Genomic DNA, 25,001 nt, shown 5'->3' on the forward strand with positions numbered 1-25,001 from the left:
TCAACATAAGAAAATCAATCAATGTATTACAACGCATTAACAAGTCAAAAGGGAAAAATGAATTGATCATCTCAATAGATGCTGAAAAAGCATTTGACAAAATCCAACATCCCTTTTTGATAAAAACACTTCAAAAGGTAGGAATTGAAGGAAACTTCCTCAACATGATAAAGAGCATATATGAAAAACCCACAGCCAGCATAGTACTCAATGGTGAGAGACTGAAAGCCTTCCCTCTAAGATCAGGAACAAGACAAGGGTGCCCGCTGTCACCACTGTTATTCAACATTGTGCTGGAAGTGCTAGCCAGGGCAATCCGGCAAGACAAAGAAATAAAAGGCATCCAAATTGGAAAAGAAGAAGTAAAACTGTCATTATTTGCAGATGATATGATCTTATATCTAGAAAACCCTGAGAAATCGACGATACAGCTACTAGAGCTAATAAACAAATTTAGCAAAGTAGTGGGATGCAAGGTTAATGCACATAAGTCAGTAATGTTTCTATATGCTAGAAATGAACAAACTGAAGAGACACTCAAGAAGAAGATACCATTTTCAATAGCAACTAAAAAAATCAAGTACCTTGGAATAAACTTAACCAAAGATGTAAAAGACCTATACAAAGAAAACTACATAACTCTACTAAAAGAAATAGAAGGGGACCTTAAAAGATGGAAAAATATTCCATGTTCATGGATAGGAAGACTAAATGTCATTAAGATGTCAATTCTACCCAAACTCATCTACAGATTCAATGCAATCCCAATCAAAATTCCAACAACCTACTTTGCAGACTTGGAAAAGCTAGTTATCAAATTTATTTGGAAAGGGAAGATGCCTCGAATTGCTAAAGACACTCTAAAAAAGAAAAACGAAATGGGAGGACTTACACTCCCTGACTTTGAAGCTTATTATAAAGCCACAGTTGCCAAAACAGCATGGTACTGGCACAAAGATAGACATATAGATCAATGGAATCGAATTGAGAATTCGGAGACAGACCCTCAGATCTATGGCCGACTGATCTTTGATAAGGCCCCCAAAGTCACTAAACTGAGTCATAATGGTCTTTTCAACAAATGGGGCTGGGAGAGTTGGATATCCATATCCAAAAGAATGAAAGAGGACCCCTACCTCACCCCCTACACAAAAATTAACTCAAAATGGACCAAAGATCTCAATATAAAAGAAAGTACCATAAAACTCCTAGAAGATAATGTAGGAAAACATCTTCAAGACCTTGTATTAGGCGGCCACTTCCTAGACTTTACACCCAAAGCACAAGCAACAAAAGAGAAAATAGATAAATGGGAACTCCTCAAGCTTAGAAGTTTCTGCACCTCAAAGGAATTTCTCAAAAAGGTAAAGAGGCAGCTAACTCAATGGGAAAAAATTTTTGGAAACCATGTATCTGACAAAAGACTGATATCTTGCATATATAAAGAAATCCTACAACTCAATGACAATACTACAGTCGGCCCAATTATAAAATGGGCAAAAGATATGAAAAGACAGTTCTCTGAAGAGGAAATACAAATGGCCAAGAAACACATGAAAAAATGTTCAGCTTCACTAGCTATTAGAGAGATGCAAATTAAGACCACAATGAGATACCATCTAACACCGGTTAGAATGGCTGCCATTAAACAAACAGGAAACTACAAATGCTGGAGGGGATGTGGAGAAATTGGAACTCTTATTCACTGTTGATGGGACTGTATAATGTTTCAGCCACTCTGGAAGTCAGTCTGGCAGTTCCTTAGAAAACTAGATATAGAGTTACCATTCGATCCAGCAATTGCACTTCTCGGTATATACCCGGAAGATCGGAAAGCAATGACACGAACAGATATCTGCACGCCAATGTTCATAGCAGCATTATTCACAATTGCCAAAAGATGGAAACAACCCAAATGTCCTTCAACAGATGAGTGGATAAATAAAATGTTGTATATACACACGATGGAATACTACGCGGCAGTAAGAAGAAACGATCTCGTGAAACATATGACAACATGGATGAACCTTGAGGACATAATGCTAAGCCAAATAAGCCAGGCACAAAAAGAGAAATATTATATGCTACCACTAATGTGAACTTTGAAAAATGTAAAACAAATGGCTTATAATGTAGAATGTAGGGGAACTAGCAATAGAGAGCAATTAAGGAAGGGGGAACAATAATCCAAGAAGAACAGATAAGCTATTTAACGTTCCGGGGATGCCCAGGAATGACTATGGTCTGTGAATTTCTGATGGATATAGTAGGAGCAAGTTCACAGAAATGTTGCTATATTAGGTAACTTTCTTGGGGTAAAGTAGGAACATGTTGGAAGTTAAGCAGTTATCTTAGGTTAGTTGTCTTTTTCTTACTCCCTTGTTATGGTCTCTTTGAAATGTTCTTTTATTGTATGTTTGTTTTCTTTTTAACTTTTTTTTCATACAGTTGATTTAAAAAAGAAGGGAAAGTTAAAAAAAAAAAAAAAAAACAAGGAAAAAAAAAGATGTAGTGCCCCCTTGAGGAGCCTGTGGAGAATGCAGGGGTATTCGCCTACCCCACCTCCATGGTTGCTAACATGACCACAGACATAGGGGACTGGTGGTTTGATGGGTTGGGCCCTCTACCACAGGTTTTACCCTTGGGAAGACGGTTGCTGCAAAGGAGAGGCTAGGCCTCCCTATGGTTGTGCCTAAGAGCCTCCTCCCGAATGCCTCTTTGTTGCTCAGATGTGGCCCTGTCTCTCTAGCTAAGCCAACTTGAAAGATGAAATCACTGCCCTCCCCCCTACGTGGGATCAGACACCCAGGGGAGTGAATCTCCCTGGCAACGTGGAATATGACTCCCAGGGAGGAATGTAGACCCGGCATCGTGGGACGGAGAACATCTTTTTGACCAAAAGGGGGATGTGAAAGGAAATGAAATAAGCTTCAGTGGCAGAGAGAATCCAAAAGGAGCCGAGAGGTCACTCTGGTGGGCACTCTTATGCACACTTTAGACAACCCTTTTTAGGTTCTAAAGAATTGGGGTAGCTGGTGGTGGATACCTGAAACTATCAAACTACAACCCAGAACCCATGAATCTCAAAGACAGTTGTATAAAAATGTAGCTTATGAGGGGTGACAATGGGATTGGGAAAGCCATAAGGACCACACTCCACTTCGTCTAGTTTATGGATGGATGAGTAGAAAAATAGGGGAAGGAAACAAACAGACAAAGGTACCCAGTGTTCTTTTTTACTTCAATTGCTCTTTTTCACTCTAATTATTATTCTTGTTATTCTTGTGTGTGTGCTAATGAAGGTGTCAGGGATTGATTTGGGTGATGAATGTACAACTATGAAATGGTACTGTGAACAATCGAAAGTACGATTTGTTTTGTATGACTGCGTGGTATATGAATATATCTCAATAAAATGAAGATTAAAAAAAAAAAAAAAAAAAAAGACATAATGCTGAGCAAAATAAGCCAGGCACAAAAAGAGAGATATTGTATGTTACCACTAATGTGAATTCTGTGAAAAATGTACAATGTTTTATGCTGTAGAATGTAGGGGACCTAGAGATACCAATTAGTGGAGGGGGAATGATAATCTAATAAGAACAGATAAACTATGGAGGGTAATCTCAATGTTATCGGAATGCTCAGGAATGATTATGGTTTGTAAACTTTCTTGGATATAGTAAGATCATCTTGGAAGCAATAGAGTTATTTTAGGTTTTTTTTTTCTCTTATTCCTTTGTTTTCTTAGGGGTTGTTAATTTTCTTGGGGTATGGTAGGAACATGTTGGAAGCAATGTAGTTATTTTAGATTATTTGTTTTTCTTACTCCTCTGTTTGGACATGGTTTATTAATTTTCTTGGGGTATGGTAGGAACATATTGGAAGCAAAGTAGTTATTTTAGGTTATTTGTTTTCCTTAATCCATTGCTTTGTTTGAAATGTTGTGGGGGTTTTTTTTGGTTGTTGTTTGCCTGTTTGTTTTTAATTTTTTGATAAACAAAGTTAAAAAATTGAAAAAAAATCAGTAGAAAAATGGGAGTAAAAACTAAATGACAAATAGGGTGGGATGGGGGGATGGTTTGGGTATTCTCTTTTCACTTTTATTTTTTATTCTTATTCTGATTCTTTCTGATGTAAGGAAAATCTTCAGAAATAGATTGTGGTGATGAACTCATAACTATATGATCATACTGTGAACAGTTGATTGTATACCATGGATGACTGTATGGTTTGTGAATATATTTCAATAAAACTGAATTAAAAAAAAAAAAAAAAAAAAAAACAGGGCCAGGGACCCACAAAGGGGGTGCAGACCAGTTCCAAAGGAACCTAGGGAGTCAAGAAAAGTGCCAAAAAGCCTTTTTGTCACCTCCCCAAGGCTTCACTTTCCAGTCCTTCCCAGCATATAGCACTCTTCAGCAAACCATTCCCCGCAGCCCTGAGTAGGCAGTATGTTTGTAAACCTCGTTCGGTTCCTCCCCGTACAGGGATAGGATTGAACCAATGGCCATGGCAGTTCCTGCCCAGAGTGGGCTAAAACCAGGGTTCACTGCTAGGACCCAGCGGTCTAACTCTGTTGATCAAAAGCCTCAGCTGTGCCTACCCCCGCACCAGTTCTTGGGGAGGAGGGCTTCCATGTCCCTCTCTATCCACAGCAGTCAGCTGCGGACAAGACTCAAGGTAGGTTGTCTCGAGAATGGGTAATGGGCGCTCGCCGCCACTGGCGAGTGATTTACTCGCAGTTTGTTACTGTTTCTCAGTGTCTTCTTCCTGCTCTCCCCTGGATCCTGTACATTACTCTCCTGGCTTCTAAAGTCCCCAAATGGTTGTTTCAGGCAGTTTCTACCTGTCTGCTAGCTGCTTTTGGAGGAGGAGTGAGTACTGTAGCTCCCTACTCTGCCATCTTTCCTGGAAGTTCCCCTAAGTTTGTTTTATGCTTTGTCAGAATAAATCCATGGAGAACTTAAGATGTTTCCCAATACCGTGTAATTTGATGGGACTCAATCCCATCCTCTGCCTCCCTTCCTGATCTTATCAGGGCTTATAATAGTCTTATTCAGAGCATGTCTAGAGTAGACCTTACTTTCAGATGTAGTTCTTACCCTCAGGGTCTTCCTGGTGTCTTAACTGGATGCCCAGGGTCTTAATGATATATAATGTGGCCTAGCCAAAGAGTCAAGAACTCCAGTGTCTACTAGGGGCTCTATTGCCCTTCAGCACTGTTTGATCTCTGTTCCGTCATCAACTCCTTAGCCGTTGTTCCCTGATAAGCTTAGTCTTATCCTGGACATGTGCAGTCCAGACCCTCGGCCAAGGACTCTTGTGGTACTTCGATACTGGACTTCCCGTCTCCACAACTCTCTCTTCTCTGGGGCCCTGCCCTGCTGATTCTAATCATTTAAACTCTAATTTCTTCCTCCTTAGTTCATTGGGACTGTTGCACTGTACTTGGACTTCAACCTTCACATCTCCTGTTTCCTATTCTGGGAATACTCTTTTCTCCAACCTTACCCTTGCTTTACTTGAACTTCAGCTCACTGCCCTATAATCAGGAAATGTCCCCAAGTAGAGACTGGGTGATATGGAGCTCATTTCATGCATTTCCTTTCTTTCAGGAATCACAGTATTCTGATGCATGTTTAATGCCTGAAAAAGTTGCCTTATTTTTTTGTCCACTGTAAGAGTTGTTTATGGTGGGATGGCTAGTTTGGTACGAGTTACGTTGTTATATCCAGGCGAATAATTCTGAAGCTTGTTCAGTTTGGAGTGGAAATTATAAAGAGAAATCTGTATCTTCATTTAGATGTGCATTTTTTCATTCATCCAGTCAACAATTTTTATTGCATAATTTTTATCTGTAACTGGCACTGGACATACAAGAAGCTCAAAACACTGTTTTCTTTCTTCAAGAATTGTGCTTTCTTAATAGGTAAAGGAGGCCAATAAAAAGAAAGTTCATGTCTGATTCCTTTTTATTTTTGAAGAAACTTTTTTTGATCATAACATATGAACTAAAATTCCAGGTTTATACCTTGATAAATTCTTGCAAACTAAACATACCCATATAATAGTATTCAGCTCAAGGAACTGAAACCATTACCAGTGCCACAGAAGAGCCCCTTCATATTCACTTTCACTCACTTCTCACCACCCCCATTTCTAGGGTGGTCCCCCTCATTCTGACTTCAAACACCATAGATTAGTTTTACCTGTTTTTATAATGATTAATAAAATCTTTTTCTACCCCAAGTTCAGATTATGAGGATATTCCCCTCTGTGTTCTTCAAAAATCTTAAACTATCATATTTAGATTCTAGTTCAATGGACGCGGCATCATTTGTTGAAGAGACTATCCTTTTGTCACCAGATTCTGTTGTTACCACTGTAATAAAAGTGACTGTGTGTGGGGGTTTTTTTCTGGAGTTTCTATTCTGTTCTGTTGGTCTCTTTGTCTATCCTATGACAATACCATGCTATTTCAGTTTTTGCAGCTTTATAATTCTTGATATCTGGTAGCGTGAGTCCTCTGGCTTTATTCTTTTCCATACAATTATGTTGGCTTTACTTTGCCCTTTGTTTTCCCATGTATATGAATTATTATATATTTTTTTAAATTTTATTTTGAAATAAATTCAAACTTACAGAACCTGTTGCAAAAACAATACAAACCCCATACACGGAACTCCAGCATACCCCGACCCCCGTCCCCGATACCCTGATCCACCAACTTTAACATCCTGTCACACCACCATCTTTCTTTCCCTCCCTCCCTCCCTCTTTCCCTCCGTCCCTGTCTATCATCCATCATCTGTTGCTCTGTCTTCTGAACATATGAGAGCAAGCTGCACACATCCTTGAACAAACAATATAATTCACATATACATTTCCCATGAACAAGAACATTCTTTTATGCAGTCCCATTAAGCGCAGCTAAGAAGTTCAAGAAATTCAACATTGATACAAAGCTTACATTCTATATTTCCTTTTTTTTTTTTTTTCTCCTTATGTTTCAGCTGTGTGCCTTTGAGCCTCCTGTCCTCTATCCTCAGGTCCCATCCAGTATCATCCTTGGCATTCAATTGTCATCTGTTTACACTGTCTTTTTTTTTTTTTTCAACTGTGGAAACACATATACAGCCTAAATCTTCCCATTCCACCCCCTCCCTAGCATTCCATTAGTGGGATTAATCACATTTGTAATGTTGTAATGCAATCACCTTCCCACCTTCCATTACTAGAAATTTCGCTTCACCTCAGACAGCAACCCTACACTCATTTCTTAATTCCCCATTGCCCCTTCCCCTACTTCTCATAACCCATACTCTACTTTTCATCTCTATGGTCATATTCTCTGATAATTTCTTTGTGTTTACTGTGGGGCTTAAATTTAACCTCTTAAATCCATAACAATCTTGTTTTTCTTTGATACCAACTTAACTTCAATAGGACATGTAAACTATGTTCCTATACTCCTCCATTCCCCCACCTTTAGTTAGTTCTTGTCAAAACTTACATATTTTACATTGAGTCCAAAACCACTGATTTGTCATTCGAGTTTGTGTATTTCATGTCATGTAGGAAGTAAATAGTGGAGTTACAATTAAAAAATTATTGACTTCTATTTGTATTCCATTGTGGTCAGAGAATGTGCTTTGAATATATTCAATTGTTCTTTTTTTGTTTGTTTGTTTGTTTTTAATTTATTGAGGCTTATTTTATGTCCCAGCATATGGTCTATTCTGGAGAAAGATCCATGATCACTAGAGAAGAATGTGTGTCCTGGTGATTTGGGATGTAAGGTTCTATATATGTCTGTTAAAATTCTCTATATCTCTCTCTCCTTTCTTTGTTTCTCTGTCGGTAGGGCTCCCTTTAGTATCTGAAGTAGGGCAGGTCTTTTATTGGCAAAATCTCTCAGCATTTGTTTGTCTGTGAAAACTTTAAGCTCTCCCTCAAATCTGAAGGAGAGTTTTGCTGGATAAAATATTCTTGGTTGGAAATTTTTCTCTCTCAGAATTCTTGCCTCCATGGTGGCCGCTGAGTAGTCACTAGTTAGCCTTATGTTATTTTCTTTGTATGTGGTGAATTGCTTTTCTCTTTCCGCTTTCAGAACTTGTTCCTTCTCTTCAGTATTTGACAGTCTGATCAGAATATGTCTTGGAGTGGGTTTATTTGGATTTATTCTATTTGGAGTTCGCTGGGCATTTATGCTTTGTGTATTTATATTGTGTAGGAGGTTTGGGAAGTTTTCCCCAACAATTTCTTTGAATTCTCTTTCTAGACCTTTACCCTTCTCTTTCCCTTCTGGAACATCAATGAGTCTTAAATTTGGATGTTTTATTTTATCTATCATATCCCTGAGATGCGTTTCAATTTTTTCGATTTTTTCTCCATTCTTTCTTTTGTTCTTCCATTTTCTGTTCTTTGGTCCTCTAGGACACTGAGTAGTTGTTCAGCTTCCTCTAATCTTGTATTATGAGTATCCAGAGTCTTTTTAATTTGGCCAACAGTTTCTTTTATTTCCATAAGGTCTTCTATTTTTTTATCTACTCTTGCAATTTCTTCTTTATGTTCTTCTAGGGACTTCTTTATGTCCTTTATATTCTGTGCCATGTTCTTCATGTCCTTATATCCTGTGCCATGCTCTCGTTCTTTGATTGTAGTCCTTTGATTAATTGCGCCAACTACTCTGTCTCTTCTGATATTTTGATTTGGGTGTTTGGGATTGGGTTCTCCATATTGTCTGGTTTTATCATATGCTTTAAGATTTTCTGTTGTTTTTGGCCTCTTGGCATTTGCTTTGCTTGATAGAGTTCTTTCAAGTTGTAAAAAATACAACTTGTGGGGCATGTGTCTTGGTGGTTAAGTAGGCAGGGCAGCTTTAATAATCAAACCTCCAAGGTGTTCCTGGAGATTCAAGGCTGTTGCAAGAGTCTAAGCCTTCATTTCAGTTTTGCCCCAGTTTTTCTGTGCCGCTGACCCACAAGTCACCAGCATTGACGTAGCGTCCCTGGGTTTTCCGAGCGGGTCTCCTTCTCAGCTGTGATCTTCCAGGAGCTCTGCTGAGGGAAGGCTGTGCTATGTCACAAGTACCCGCCGTCCCTCAAGGGAAGCCCCAGGCTGCCAGGCTGTGCAGGGGCACTCCGAGCCTGATGCAAAGATGGCTGAATGGGTCGTCTAAACCCCCCGCTTTTCGCACAGCTCTGCCTTCCCAGCTCCGGGACAACTAGCTGTGTATGCACCCAAGGGAGGAGTGTCTCCAGCCCGCCCGTGAGCTGGCTGATAGCAGTATGGTTTCTTTCTCCTTTTGGTTCTCCCTTCTGCCCCCTGGCCCTGAGGGAATCAGCAGTGGTCTGTCCTCCATGCCAGACACCGAGAAGTTGGCACAGCCCGCTCCTGCCGTGTTTCACTGTGCCGTTCTCACTGTCGTAACTGCAGCCGCTCCTGGGTTTTTTTTTTTTCTTTTTTTCAAAAAAGAACTAGTCTGTCTCCAAACACCAACCCCCAGTTTCCCCATACTGCAGCGCAGCCGCGGGGCTTTCAGCCAGCTTACTCACTTGTTTCAGAATGCGGACTCCTGGTTTCACCAAGTACACAGTCCCTGTGGTTTTAGCAGACCTTGTCCAGTTGGTGCATCGCTGAAACTGGTGTTCTGGGTCACCTTCTGTTTTTTATCTAGTATTTTTCACAGAGGTGTTTTTTTGCCCTGTCTCACCTAGCCGCCATCTTAGGTTCTCTCCTCAAACTATTTCTTATCTGCAGCTACTCTCTCAGCTTCTGTGCATTCTTTGAAGTGTCCCTCTTGGCTGTAGCAAGCTCACTCCTTCTGTCTGAGCTTGTATAGTGCTCTAGTAAACTAATCAAGGCCCACGCTGAATGGGCGGGGCCACACCTCCGTGGAAATTATCCAGTCAGAGTTATCACCCCACGGTTGTGTGGGGCACATCTCCATGGAAACAACCTAATCCAAACATTCCAACTTAATCAACACTAATATGTCAGACCCCACAAGGTTGCATCAAAGAACATGGCTTTTTCTAGGGGACATAATATATACAAACTGGTACAGTACCCTATTGTGATGCCTTACCTCGGACACTTTATGGCCTTAAGACTGTAACTTTGTTACCAAGTAAACCCCCTTTATAAAAGCCAGTCCATTTCTGGTATTTTGCATTCCGGCAGCATTAGCAAACTGGAACAACCTCTCAACTGTATTTGAAATCTCTTAGCTACTGAAACTTTGTTTCATTTTTTTTTCCCTTTTGATCAAGAAGGCACTTTCAATCCCATGATGCCAGGCATAAGGCCATCCCTGGGAGTCATGTCCCACGTTGCCAGGGAGATATACACCCTTGGGAGTCATGTCCCATGTACAGGGGTGGGTAGTGAAGTTAATTTGCAGAGTTGGCTTAGAGCAAGAAGCCACATCCAAACAACAAAAGTGGTTCTCTAAGGGTGACTCTTAGGCATAGTTATAAGTAGACTTAGCTTTTCCATTGGAGAGAGAAGTTTCATAAGGGCAAGCCTCTAGATCAAGGGCTTGGCTTATTAAATTGGGAAGCCATATTGCTTGAGAGAATAGCAGGAATTGCCCAGGTGGGGAAATTTATTGGTTCCACATTTTTCCCCAGTCCCTCAAGGGAGCTTTGCGAATACCTTTTTGTTTTCTGCCCCAAATATTCTGGGATATATTGGGATATTACATTAGCCTGTACAGAATAATAAGATCTCATTCCCTCGTCTAGGTTCCATGTAATTACGTTGTTTAAATAAACTGACCAGACAGGTTAAATTGGAGAGTGTGCTACAGAAAGTATAAATTTTGTACCAAAAAACCTCTCTTCCTTTGGTCTCATGCAGAAGTTGGAATTTTAAAATACAGTCAGTATCATCCTTTACCCTGTATTCTAATTTACCTTAGTCCTAACCAAGTCCTCTTCATTTACATCTCTAATAGTAGTTTGATCTCTTTTTCAGCTACTTTAACAGTTGCTGTATGGAGTAATGTTGACTTTCAGAGCTGCAGAACTCTAACTCTGAGTCTCAGGTATCACACATATACTGAAATTTCTAGGAAACTACGAGGTTATGCACAAAGAGCTCAACATCTCAGAATTTAGAAATAACAGTTAGAACTGCTGTAGGAGTTTGCAATGTAGGAACCTTTACACTAAGCCTTATTGAACATTTTGTACTTCTTAATCATCAATTGCCCAATCTCTGCCCCCAGTCTATCCCATAATAACATATGCTCTTGAATTCAATTTTCAGCATTGGCTCATTATAGTTAGTTTATATTAGTGAGGCCTTAAAATATTTGTCTCTTTGTTTTTGGCTTATTTCACTCAACGTAATGTCCTCAAGATCCATTCACCTGGTTACATGCCTCACAGCTTCAATCCTTTTTGTAGCCACTCAATATTCCCTTTATGTATACACCACAATTCGCCCCTCTGTTCATCCCTCATTGTACTTGTAGGCCACCTCTATCCATTGCAAATCATGAATACTGCCACCATAAACATCAGTGTGCAAATGTCTAGTCATGTCCTTGCTTTCAGTTCTTCCAAGTGTACACCACATAACAGCATTGCAGGATCATATGGCAGTCCTACACCCAGTCTCCTGCAGTACCACCACACTGCCCTCCAGAGGTGCTACACTGTTCTGCTTCCCTACCAACACTGAATAGGTATATTTCTCTCTCCACATCTTCTCCAGCACTTGTATCTTTCTGTTTATTTTTTAAACAATTTTATTCACATATCATACAGTTCATCCTCAGCAAACTATCAGTGGCTCCCAGTATAATCACATAGGTATGCATTCACCATCACAGTCTTTATGAGAACATTTCCATTTCTTCCACAAAGAAAGAAGAGGTAAAGAAACAAACAAAAAAAAAAAAAAAAAAAAAAAAAAAAAAAAAAAAAAAAAAAAGGAAGGAGAACAAAATAAAAAGGAGAGATAACCACAGCAACAGCAAGAATCCCATGCCCCTCCCTTATATCCCCCTCTTACTGACATTTAGCCTTGGGATATTGCTATTGTTACAGTTAATAGAAGAATATTACTCTTAACTATAGACCCTAGTTTTCATTGATTGTATTTTTTCCATATGCCATCCCATTTTCAATACCTTGCAGTGGTGACATTCATTTGTTCTTCCTCATGTAAAAACTTTCTTATATTTGTACATTTAGTCACCATCATTGGTCCACTCTAGGTTTTGCTAAGTTATACAGTCCCAGTTTTTATCCTCTATCTATTCTTCTGGTATCATACGTAACCTCTAGCCTTCCTCTTTCAACTATACTCAAACTGGTTTTGTTCATTATACTTACAGTATTGTGCTACCGTCAGATGGTATTGTGCTATCCATTTCTGGATCTTTACAAATCAATTCTGTTGAACATTCTGTACTCCTTCAGCATCAAATGCCCAATCTTCACCCTCTTTCTATCTCCTGATAACCTGTTTTCTTAATTCTAACTCTGAGAGTTTGCTCATTACAGTTAATTCATATTAATGAGCCATACAGTGTTTGTCCTTTTGTTCAACGTAATGTCTTCAAGGTTCATCTACATCATTATATGTGTCATGATGTGTATTTCCTGTTACAGCGGTGTAATAGTCCATCATATGTTTATACCACAGTTTGTTTATCCACTAATCCATTGATGGGCATATGGGCTGTTTCTGTCTCTTGGCAATCATGAATAATGCTGCTATAAACATTGGTGTACAAATGTCCATTCGTGTCCCTGCCTTCAGTTCCTCTGAGTATATATCTAATAATGGGATTGCTGGATCATACAGCAATTCTATACTTAGCTTCCTGAGGAATCACCAAACTGCCTTCCAGAGCAGTTGCAGCATTCTGTGTTCCTACCAACAGTGAATAAGTGTATCTCTTTCTCTACATCCTCTTTGATGATGACCATTCTAGTAGGTTTGAGATCAGCTGGTGGTATTTTGATTAGGCTTGTATTGAATTTGTAGATTGTTTTGGGGAGAATTAACATTTTTATAATACTGAATCTTTATATTCATGAAGATGATATTTCTTTCTCTTTTTTTAGATCTTTATTTTTTCTCAATAGTATTTTGTGGCTTTCAGTTTAGAGATCTTGTGCATATTATTAAATTTATCTCTCCAGTTCTGTTTTAAGCTTGTTGATTTTAAGGGTCTGATGAATGGAAATATTTGGCAGGTTTTTGGAAATTTAGTCCTGGATCCTGAAGGAAAGATTAGGTGAGGAAAAATCATCCATGTAGAGGTGAAAATTGAAGTTGTGGAATTGGGCAAATTCATTGATGGAGAATGTATAAATTGAAGTAATAAAAAATAACAGTTGAGGACAGAATTTTGATGAAGCATTACATTCATGGGTTAGTAGGAGAGACAAAAGTGAACCAAGATTGAGAAAGAGGTGATAAGGAAAGTGATGTGATGGCACTAGAACAGTACGCCTGATATCAAGAAGAAAGTCAGTGTCAGAAAAATATGGGAAACTTAATGTCAGATGCAGCAGGAACCAAATGGGAGTTTGAGGGCTAAGGAAAGGCCATTTAGTTTTATGAGTAGGAGTTTATTGATGATTTTCAAAGAAGTAGCTTCAAATGAGTTATAGCAGTTGAATTAATATGATAGGAGCTATTGATTGAGTGATTGTAAGGTTCACAGAGGCAGGTATTTTTGTCTCCCTTGTTCACTTCATCTCTAGTACCTAGAACATTGCCTGGTACTTATTAGGCACTCAGTAAATATTTGTTGAATGAATGAATGAGTAGTTTGTCAAAAAATGGAGCCACTGAATGTAGAATCAAGAAGAGTAGTCTTTTGAGAAGTTTAGTGGTAAAAAATAATGGGAAGAGAAGATAGCATATTGATAGCAAGATTCATGGAAGATTATATTTTTTGTTTGTTTATTTCTTGGGAAAGAAAAACCTAAACAAATTTTCAAGGTGAGTAGTAGAACCAGTAGAGAAGGAATGTGAGAGAAGTTGGAGAGGAGATAATATGAGAAGCAAACTCAGATGTGGAGAGGATATGGAATCAGGGGCTAAGAGACATTCCAAAATTCCATATTCCAAAAAGGAAAAAGGCTACCTCCTCTCATGAGATAGGGGAAAAAAAAAAAAAAAAACAAGAAGAGAAAAAAAAACGATACCAAATTTCTACACAGAATACATGGTAAAATACCATTGTTAGTCTATTCCTGCCAAGTTAACATTACTGACTCAATTTGGGTTACTTTGCAGTCACTGTCATGCTTATCATTTCTGTATCTAGATAATTCTCAAGGAAGAAACACTCTTCTAATACTTGGGTATGCTTCTACATCCTTCCCCACTCTATCTGTCTTCCCACCATTCCCATAGAATATGAAAGTACTCAGTCTGTATAGACACTTGACTAGTTGACTCTTTGCTCCTGGAAATGAATTGTATAGATTATTTTAGATGCTGGATAGTTTCCATATATGCCCTTATACTTGGTTTTCTCAGTTGCATTGAGAACTTATGTTAGTAGAAAATAATGACTACTAGTTTGGAAGAAATAGTTGTGCACAGTTATGGTCCCATCACTCCCTCCCTTCAATTTGATAACTTGTTATATAAGGACAAAGAATTTAATAGACCTGTTCCAAAGCAGAGGCTTTGGTAGTAGATCTAAGCTCTAAATACATTTTTTCTAAACCATTTATTTCTCAATTGTTGACCATTACATTTCTTTATTTTGAAGTAATTAGCTAGAGCTGTACAAATAGTATTTACCTGTTCATGTTTAGGTTTCTTTTGCATTGGGAAATATTTTTATTTGAGATGCACAGATTAGACATATCTTAATGTATTTTAGATATTAAAAGGGAAAACAGTTTTTCTCTCTGCCTGACTTCTAGACTGTATTTAATAGTTAAAACAAATATTCTTTTTTACTTTCATTTTTATAAGGTCAGCCTAACTCATGGAAAGCTATCTTCATCTTGCTTCATATATCACCACTGACAATGTGATAATCTTTGACTCAGAATCTGGCTATAGAATGGTTTTTGCTAGCAATCATGTATAATGATGTATGAATTGGATATGAAACATTTTTTTCCTTTTCTATCCTGAATGACCTCCACCAAATATTAGATTGACTTCAGATTGATTATAGAAAAATAGCTTGAAAAATTGTTGTTCTTTCCCTGGTAAAATGTCCTTGAATGTTAACTTGGAAATAAAGTAAGTTATGTTAAACTTCTTACATCAGTACTATCTTAACCATTGTGGTTAAATTTCTGAAACCCCCAGGGTAGGAAAATTCTTGACTAACGAGCTTTCCAGAGTCCTTACAGGGAGAGGAAGTTTAGGTATAAATTCAATGTACAAAGTTAATAGAATATTAGTGGCATGCTATTCATCTTGAATAGTGATGAGTACATTTATCACTTCTTGTTTTACAATTTTAAGAACTTTATCTTCCCATAGTTTCATCTATATTAGCATTTTTTGTGTGGCCCTTCTTCCAAATGTCGATTGCCTATCTAATTTTATGACCGAGAGTTGTTGATTTGTGCTTCCTGCCTCCTACTGTAGTAGAAGATAGAGAATAACTTGTATGCCTAAAATGTCCTCACTCCCCCAATCTGATTTGTTTTTAAACCCCTTTCCCATACCCAAGAACATAAAGTCAGACCTTATGTACATGTCAGCTCTCTCTCTTCTTACAGATACTGTTATTTCCCCAAACTTAGAATTCAAAGAAGTCCTTGTAATAGCCTCTCACCTAGAACCATTCACAATGTATCTTATTTGCTAATTTGTGTTTATATGTGTATATACTTATTTTTTTAACTTTATAAAAAATTAAAAAAGAAACAATAAAAAAAATTTCAAACAAAACCAAAACAAAGGAGTAAGAAAAAGCAAATAATCTAAAATAACTATATTGCTTCCAACATGTTCCTACCACACCCTAAGAAAATTAAAAAAACATAACCAAACAATATACTTATTTTATTTAGTACTGTAGTTTTATTCTGTCATTTCATTAATTCTGTGCTTACTAGAATCTCTGCCACTTTATAGCAAAGTTTTCTGGAAGATACGTCCTGGAAAGTGTACCCCTGTTTGCTTGTTGTATCAACCGGATGTTTTCCAGATTCTAGTTTACCCATGTTTGTCCTCAATAGATAGAATTTATAAACTCTTATATCTATATGATATTAGACTACCACATACCTTGTTTTAATATTAAATTAGATATGTAAAAGAAAGTAGAATAATTTGGTGAAATTAGTGAAAGGATACATGATTGTTAGGTATCTATAGGCATGCAAACTATTCCTTCAGAGGATCTCGTTTAGCAACAACTTGGGAGTCATTAGTTTCAGTTGCTATATTTAAGTAATATATATTTCTTTAACAGCACACTTCAGTTTAGTCAAGAGTCCCCTTTTAGTTCAAATAAGCAAATAAGTTTTACTATATTTTCATTGATGGATACAGAGCATTCTAACAATAATTGTTATGAAGGTTAAAAAAAATCTAAGATACAGAACTTGAAATATTGCTCTTTTACTTTGTCAGTGACTTTTATCATTTGTGATCACACAATAATGATAGCAAACTTTTTAATCCTTTGGGAGAGTTTCCCCAGACTGGTACTGCCTCTCCGCTCTGCCTCCCTGCGATTGGATTTTTAACATAATAAAACCGTATTTTCTCCATTATCAGAGAGAATAAATATTTGCCTCATGCTCTGTTGTAAATACTACTGAAATAACTTTATATTTGCACAGAAGGGATTAGGTATATGTTAATGAATTTGGGCTAAGACAATTGCAATAAATGTTTTGGTTTTGCATATGGAGTTATGTGTTTTGATTTGTTGCTAGGAATGATCACAGCATTGTGAGTTCTGAAATCATGGTGAGAACATCACCAAAGTCTCCAGTCCTACAAACATGCCTTTTTGCTGGCAATAATTTTTTGGCTTCTATATTGCAGCTGTTGAAAATGGACAGATAGATGTGTTAAGGCTGTTGCTTCAACATGGAGCAAATGTTAATGGATCTCATTCTATGTGTGGATGGAACGCCTTGCACCAGGCCTCTTTTCAGGTAACCTCTGAATTTATTATTTCATTTCCATGTAAATTGTATGTTTTACCCTTTTAAATGACAGTTCTATACAGCTTTTGCTTCCTTCTCGCCTGTGATTTATGATGGTTAGCCTAATTCAGAAAAGGCAGTCTAAATGCTGATGATCATTCTGAATAAGCCAGTTGCTCTAGTAGCTACAGTGGGTTTGGGGCTACAGGGATTATTTTAAGTTTTTCAAATATTGATAGTATAGTTAAGAAATCGTCAGAATATCTGGGACACAAATTGATAAGGAGCAGTGGTTTATTTTATTTATAACAATGTGTTTAGAAACTGTGAGGCTCCTTAGTACTTAGGTTAGCAAGCTGATTTTACAAGGTGTTATTATAATTATAATTCCTAGAGGTCAGTTTTTTATTTGTTTCTGTTTAATTGGCTAACTAGAGATTAGGATAATCTAATTGCTTGACCACTTCCTTCCCATCTAATATAACAATACATTGTTTTTTTGTTTTGTTTTTAAACTTTTTTTTTTTAGTGAGAAGGATAAAAAAGAAAAAAATAATTAGTAAGAAAAAAGATACCTTCTATTCCTTTGTTTTCTCTTATTTAAAGTATGAATCTGTGCTTTAGGAAAATGCTGAGATCATAAAATTGCTTCTTAAAAAAGGAGCAAACAAGGAATGCCAGGATGATTTTGGAATCACACCTTTATTTGTGGCTGCTCAGTATGGCAAGCTAGAAAGCTTGAGCATACTTATTTCATCAGGTAAGATTAATCCATTACATTAGCCTTTGCACTGTTAAGATCATCAGTTTCAACTTTGTATTTTCCTAGGAAGAATAATTCTTGAACAGATATAATTCCAGTTGTGAAACTTATGGTTTTATGTAAGTGGTAAATAAGAGTAAATACAAGTTGATTTATAAGCCTGGTTACTAAATGTCTATTACTAACATAATGCAATGCACAGCTACTAATTTATCTAAGTAGGAACATAATGATCTATCACTAAAGCAGATTTATTGGCAAGTTGAATGATCAAGCTGTCCTTTCTTATATGGACCTGAGCAGTTCCACCTTTCCAGGGTACAAGATTATTTTTGAGTAAATTAATTTATTAGATAGCTATTTTGTATATTAAACCTTTCAGTTGTATGTTTTGATCAATTGTGTGATTATTTAAATGGATTTATTTTAAAGCAAGCTTACACAGTTTATTATGTTAATAGCCACATAAACCTGCTAAAAGTTTCTCCCTGACAGCCATTACACATTTCAGCTTTGCCAGAGAAGATAGTGTTGAAGTGCCATTCTTACTCTGTGACATTTCTGTAACCAGAAATGTTTGTTCTGTAGGGGCTTTTAAATTCCTCCCAAACACTGTATATGCACTCACAGTGCTAGGCTGACAAAGAATGGATAGTTGAAAGGAAAGGGAAGTACCACCAGATTGCCTTTTTTTTTTTAAATACCTAGGTATTTTTAATAAACTACCTTCAAATATACAAAAATGTTTATTTAAACAGACAGATGTGTATTTTCTTATTTCTACTTTCTTCTAACAAGCCTTCAAATACTCAAGTTGAAGTAAGAAATAAAAGAAACATGCACTAAGTGCCAATTTAAGGTATCTGTTAAAAATATTGAGTCTATAAGTCTTGGAGTTGAAAGGAATCTCCAATTCATTTATTTGAACTTGTTTTTTGAGCGGGGAGGGGGGTGGTGGGATTAAGAGGCTCAGGTTTCTAGGCAAACCAAACTAAGGCTTTGCCAAACAAAGATCTAGAAGAATATTTCCTGGTAGAATCAAGGCTTGAACCCAGGTCTTTTGATTTCTGATCTTTCTCCTACTGTGTTGTCCCTTCCTGAGGACTATCCTAATTCCATTTATGATTTCCAGTCCCACAAATTTCCAGTTTTTAGTGTTTGACTAATAATATTTAGAATGGAATAGATTAAATTGCACCTTAATGGCTTTCTCCTGCAGAGTCTGTCTCCTGTTACCTGGAGCTCTAAGCACCTGTTTTGTTTTGCTTTTTTCTTGGTTTTCCTTCTCTCTTCTCTGAATAGCTATGAATAGCCAGTTGAGAAGGTATGTTTATAATGTAACTATTTATGTTCCAACTCCTTAAAATGGCTTTCCTTTCAGTGAATTATCCTTCATTTTTCTAACCTTTTCACCTGTAGTCCTATTATTCTTTCTGATATTTTGAAATTGTCAGTCAAAATGAAACACTAATTAATAACAAAATTAAGCAGATTTCTTTCTTTAGTGTTCTCTCGTTAATGGTGTTTACTTCTTTCTGAGGCTGACAGTAGGTGAAGCATCCATCTAGTATAAGTCAAGAAGATTCTAGTTGTCTAGACATGTTGAATGTTCATTTGGAATTTCTGCAGGTTCCATAAACTAATTTACTATTTATGTTTTGCATAATTTTTACCCATCTCAGGACTTTGATTTATTTGAGGTGCATTTATGGAATAGCCTTTTAAATAAAAGGTAGTCTTTTTCCCCTTGATGATGATTTTTCCACAGAGAAATATTCCAGAATTTAAAATTCTGATGGTCATGTAATAACACTATACTTACTGTATTTAGTACATTATTTTCCACTGACAAAGATGTGGTGAAGTCTGCTATTTTCAAAACCGTTAAAAAAAGTAGGGCCATTTTCACCTTTTTCTAATCTTTACCTGCTGATGTCTAAATAACTTGATTAGATTTCTGCTTTATAAAATCAGCTTAGAAACCAGTTAAATGGACCTTTTTCCTTTTATTATAGATTTTATTTATCATTCAATGGTCATGAAGAGAAGGGATTCATAAACAGTACAGTCAATATGAGTTTTAAGACATAGCCATCATGTTATATTGTATGTACTGGTAATTTTTTCTGTAAGCCTTAGCCTGAAATGAATAGTTGAATCTATAAAGTCTCATAATTTAGAATTCTTCTGATCTTTTTCAGTAATTATCTGAAACATTATACATTTTTGATGATTTACATTTTTTTGTTTTTGTTTTTAAACATTTACTTGGAGGAGGTATTAGAGTAAAATGAATCCTTCCAAAAATAAATAGGATTTTTGTTTTACCTTAAAAATGAATTCTAAACTATAAATAACTTGTTTTCTTGCTGACATAAAGGCAAAAATAATTTCAATGATTACTGACAAGTTAGCAAAATAAATGTATTTATTCACTGAGAGGAAAAAACTTTTACTATGAAACTCTTTTATGACAGCTGCTTTGAAATTTATGTTGATTATGGTTTTTTTTGTTTGCATAAATAAGGATTACTAGTTAAATGCTTTATTTTGTCTCAGGTGCAAATGTCAATTGTCAAGCCTTGGACAAAGCTACTCCCTTGTTCATTGCTGCTCAAGAGGGCCACACAAAATGTGTGGAGCTTTTGCTGTCCAGTGGGGCCGATCCTGATCTTTACTGTAATGAGGACAATTGGCAGTTACCTATTCATGCAGCTGCACAAATGGGCCATACAAAGTAAGTCTTGAAAACAGAAAATAACAGTGTTCTCATAATTAAAAGCTAATAAGGAATAAATCTTCTGGACCAAACTCTTCATCTTCTGGCAACTTCCCTACCAACTTGCTGGATGCTAGACCTACTCCTGATCTGCTCCCTGTGCTATCCCAGCTTCTTTTAGTCTTGGCATAGTAGCCAGAGATGGGGTATTCCCCAGGGCTTTCTCAAGATGTTAGAGGCTTCCTTCTGGTTTCTCTGGCCATAGTCTCCCATTCCTCCACAGTTTGGAGGTAGCAATCTGATGGCCTTCTGCACTTTTTTAATTGACCTCTCTCTGGAAAGCTTTTGAGTTTTGACCCCTATTGTTGGAGTCGAGTCTTTTGTAGTACTGGATAGTCCTCCCTCTCTTGAACGCTTTGACTTGACCTCTCTTTATCAGATCTCAAGTCCAACCTGGTACTTTTCCCCTGCTTCTGTTACTTTTCTTTACTAGCCAGTAGTTCCCATGAAATTATTAGTATTTTCTGGTAAGAGAGGGACTTAAAGAAAATTGAGGCTCCCTGAAATTGGGGGTTTCAAGATTCTTATTAGCTAATAACCTGGTAACATCTATGAGGACATGGCAAGCTGTCATAACATAAATTGGCACTGAACACTGAATTTTAGTATAATAATTTTTACAGCTATTCATAGTATTAATTTTAGAATAGTAGTCATTAGTATATTTACTCAGTAGGAAAACTGTTCTGCAATTTGGCTGTATTGTCACTAGGTGGCATAGTATTCTATTATTTCCTTAAAATATTTGTAACCATGTTTGTCTTTTGTAGAATAGTATGAATTTCCACCCATTTTAAAAAATTAAACAAATACATTAACCAAAGTTAAGAGATATTAGACAGGCTCTTTGTTTTAATAACATACTTAGGTTTAAAATTTTTATATTTTTCTCAATTCTTGGTTATTTAAATACAAATTTAGATCCAATTTCTTTATAGTGCTCTGAGAATTTGTCCTCACTTTTTCTCAGTTTTGAGAATTATATTTGGCACTGATGATTACCTCAATAGTTTACTTCTAAGATAATCCCTTTTATGGTTTTAAGTTTTCCTTAAATGTTATTATCTTAGGCCTACCCTACATAAGGAAAAATAGCAAAGAGAAAAATAATGTTGTAGGATACTTTGGAGTATTCCTACCTGTCTTTTCCCAGAAATAGAGGAAATTTCTTGGCTTACTTTATCCTTTCAGTTTATTTTATTTTTAATTTTAGAAAACTAGACTAGTCTTTTCTTACGCTAACTGCTGAAGGTACATTTATGAATAATATAAGGATCTATGTTCTAATGATATTCTTTAGAACTTCCTCTACCTATCAACCAGCTTCTCTACAAATCTGCCTTAATGTTTAAAGGACCCTTGTTCTTTTCAGAAAATGGAATATTTTGAGCAACATAGGCAGAAATTCTGACTTCTTCCTGATGAAATTATTCTTCTTCATTTCATATCACCCACCACCTTTAAAATTTCTTACTAATTAGAAAAATAAAACTTTAGTTGGTACTTAGCAAAAGTAATTAGTGAAAAATATCAGAAAGATTCAAAGTTACCTGTTTACTTATAGGAACATTACTTAATTGTGTTTCAGATATATTTAATGGTCTTTGTGTTAACTAGCAGTTATAAGAGTAACATTTGGGAGTAACTGTAACATATAGTAATTTTTAATGTAGGTGGAGGGTATACCAAAGACAGAAAGACTTCTTCAAATCAGTCAGTGGGTGACTCTTGAAATATGTGCTGCAGAAATGTTGCCTAAACTCATATACATATAAAAACTTTAAATGCTTCTGAATTTGTGTATTTGTAGAATCTTGGACTTGTTAATACCATTTACTAACCGGGTCTGTGATACTGGGCCAGACAAAGTAAGCCCTGTTTATTCAGCAATATTTGGAGGTCATGAAGATTGCCTAGAAACACTACTCCAGAATGGCTACAGTCCAGATGCCCAAATGTGTCTCATCTTTGGATTCAGTTCTCCCATGTGTATGGTTTTCCAAAAGGAGTATGTATATTTACTACATTTTTATTCCTTTTTGCTATATGTCTTCCCAAGTGACTTTCTTTCATGGTAAAACTTAGTACCTCTGTTTAAAATGGCTAATATAAAAACACAAACCAACAAATGAAAAACTTCTTTTTGTTACACCTGTAGCAAAAATAAGGTGCTAATGTCACATTTTTCCCCTTCCCTCTTTGGATCTGGTATAGAAATTTAGGGAATACTTTCAATGTATTAAAGTAAATGCAGGAATTCTGTGATATTCTTGGTCTTCAGAACAATTCATGAACTAAAAATGAGATGTTAACAAGTAAAGCAGTGACTGTGTTTCAATTTATTTATCATTTGAACTTGATCTTTACAAAGCATATTAGAAACCAAGAATAAAACTTTAGTTATATAGATATTATTGCATTTTTAATGTATTGGGTGTTGTAGCATTTCTTTATGTGAGTCAGAGTAGTTATGTTTTTAAAAATGTCCTTAAAATATTTGTTTGGCCAATCTGCCATGATCCCATGGAATAAAATAAAATAAAATGAAATGAAAAATCACTATTGCTTTATTAGCTTCTGGCCAGTAATATGTTTATCAGACCCCTAAAGTTTTATAATAGAAAGTAAGAATAAAGCCATTTGTAGGGGAAAGCCATATTGGTCCATCCAATAATGGAATAAGTTGTACAAGTAGACACTATTGTTTTTAATGATTTAAATGAAGTTGCAGGTATGTATATACCCCTTGAATTTCATTGGCTTTCCTGAATTCACCATTAAGAATTTCTCACTGTGATTTAATTCAAATATTTATCAAAAACGTATTTATTAAGCTTTTCAGTCTGTACCATCTCTTCGAGTAATCAGCTACAAACTATGTAGAAGTTCATTTATTTGTTCTGAAGTTAAGCTTTCAGGTATATGTTTCCAGTCTCAGTATTTGGAGTTATTGTTAGTAAAAACATGTTCATTCTATGTATAACTTTCCTGATTTCTTAATTTTTTTCATTCTATGCATAACTTTCCTGATTTCTTTATTTTTTATTAGGTCAGAACATAATGTTTTTGGATAGTTTGTAGTGGTGTGTATAATGATGGTCTTTTTTAGCCTTCATCATATTTTTCAGAGGAATGGTTTCTTGGTCTTTTTGACCACAACAGTTAAGCTCATATCTCATTACCTTGTTAGTATAATTTGAATCAAACACAGTGCCGCTGTTAATCCTGAAACACCTTAAAATTAATGGTACTTCTTGAGAGTTGGGCAGTCTGTTTCATGCCATTTATAGATTCAGAGAAATGAATTTTGGTGTGAAAGGTCTTAAAAGAGGTTGCTGGATTTTCCATGATTAGTTGAAATTCTAGGGGCAGCTCCTTTTTACCTTTGATTTCTACAAATCAGTCAATAATATTAATTGGCCGTTAGTTATCTAGAGAGCACTAAACAGATCCTATTAAATTTGGCTGAAAACATGGGACCGATCATAAGAACTTAAAACCTATGGGAAAAATAGTCTTTAGAAACATTTGCTCCACTATCTTCCACTACCTCCAGCAAAAAAGTGTTTATTAATATATCAATTCATGGAAGGAAAAGATACTACTTTTTGTACTGTGTTTAGGCTAATTGTAAACCAAGCTATTTTCCCATTCTTGAATAGTAACAAAATAGTCATTTTTCTTTTCCTTTCACAAATACTGAAAGTTATATTTTTAAGGAACTCCTTAGTTGGTTTACTTCTTATTTGAAACTTATTCTGTAGAATTTTTTATACTGTGTTAACTTCTTTACTGCTAAGAAGTTCTTAAGAGCAGTGTGAGGCTGCTTCTTGCCTAGGTGGAGTAAGTCTGGCGAATAGCTTCAATGTCAGTCACTAGAAATGTAATGTGAAATCATTTAGATTATTTGGGAACTCTAAATAAAGCTTTGCTGATCAAGCAGGAAAACTTTCATTCTGTCAGTAGATTTTGTTTTCGTATATTAAGAGGATAATGTAGCTGGTGTTTGAGGGAAAAAAAAATCCAATCTGAAAAATTTGTTGACTTTTGTATTTCTTTCAGTAAGTGAGCATCTTAAAATTTGGATTCTACAGTTATATACCTGAAAATGTAATTAATTAGAATTGCCATTTGAAAGCAAGGAAAATTGAATATAATTTTAATTTAAAAATAAATAGTGTTAATTTTTCATTAATTAAATGTATGTATTTCCTATATTACATTCACCAGTTATTAATAAGTATTTGAATTTTGGCCACAAAACTGGTACCAGGGAACTTGGAAGACTCCACTTTCTAAAACTAATAATTTGATATTCAACTTTTTAGAGATTTGGTAATGAATAATG

At 36.1% G+C, this 25,001-nt stretch overlaps 1 protein-coding gene across 4 annotated transcripts in view; it reads left to right on the plus strand.

The window, feature by feature from the left end:
* Positions 1-25,001, plus strand: part of LOC119512926 (probable G-protein coupled receptor 75) — a 237,164-nt gene that overhangs the window by 184,423 nt on the left and 27,740 nt on the right. For all 4 annotated transcript variants that reach the window (XM_037807746.1, XM_037807749.1, XM_037807747.1 and 1 more), the window contains 4 exons: positions 17,008-17,120; positions 17,736-17,871; positions 20,434-20,611; positions 22,464-22,661. In XM_037807746.1, coding sequence (XP_037663674.1) covers positions 17,008-17,120; positions 17,736-17,871; positions 20,434-20,611; positions 22,464-22,661 — 625 coding nt within the window. The remainder of the gene's footprint in view (positions 1-17,007; positions 17,121-17,735; positions 17,872-20,433; positions 20,612-22,463; positions 22,662-25,001) is intronic.

The sequence above is a fragment of the Choloepus didactylus genome, chromosome 17, assembly GCF_015220235.1.
Source record: "Choloepus didactylus isolate mChoDid1 chromosome 17, mChoDid1.pri, whole genome shotgun sequence".
In the NCBI taxonomy this organism is placed as follows: Eukaryota; Metazoa; Chordata; class Mammalia; order Pilosa; family Megalonychidae; genus Choloepus; species Choloepus didactylus.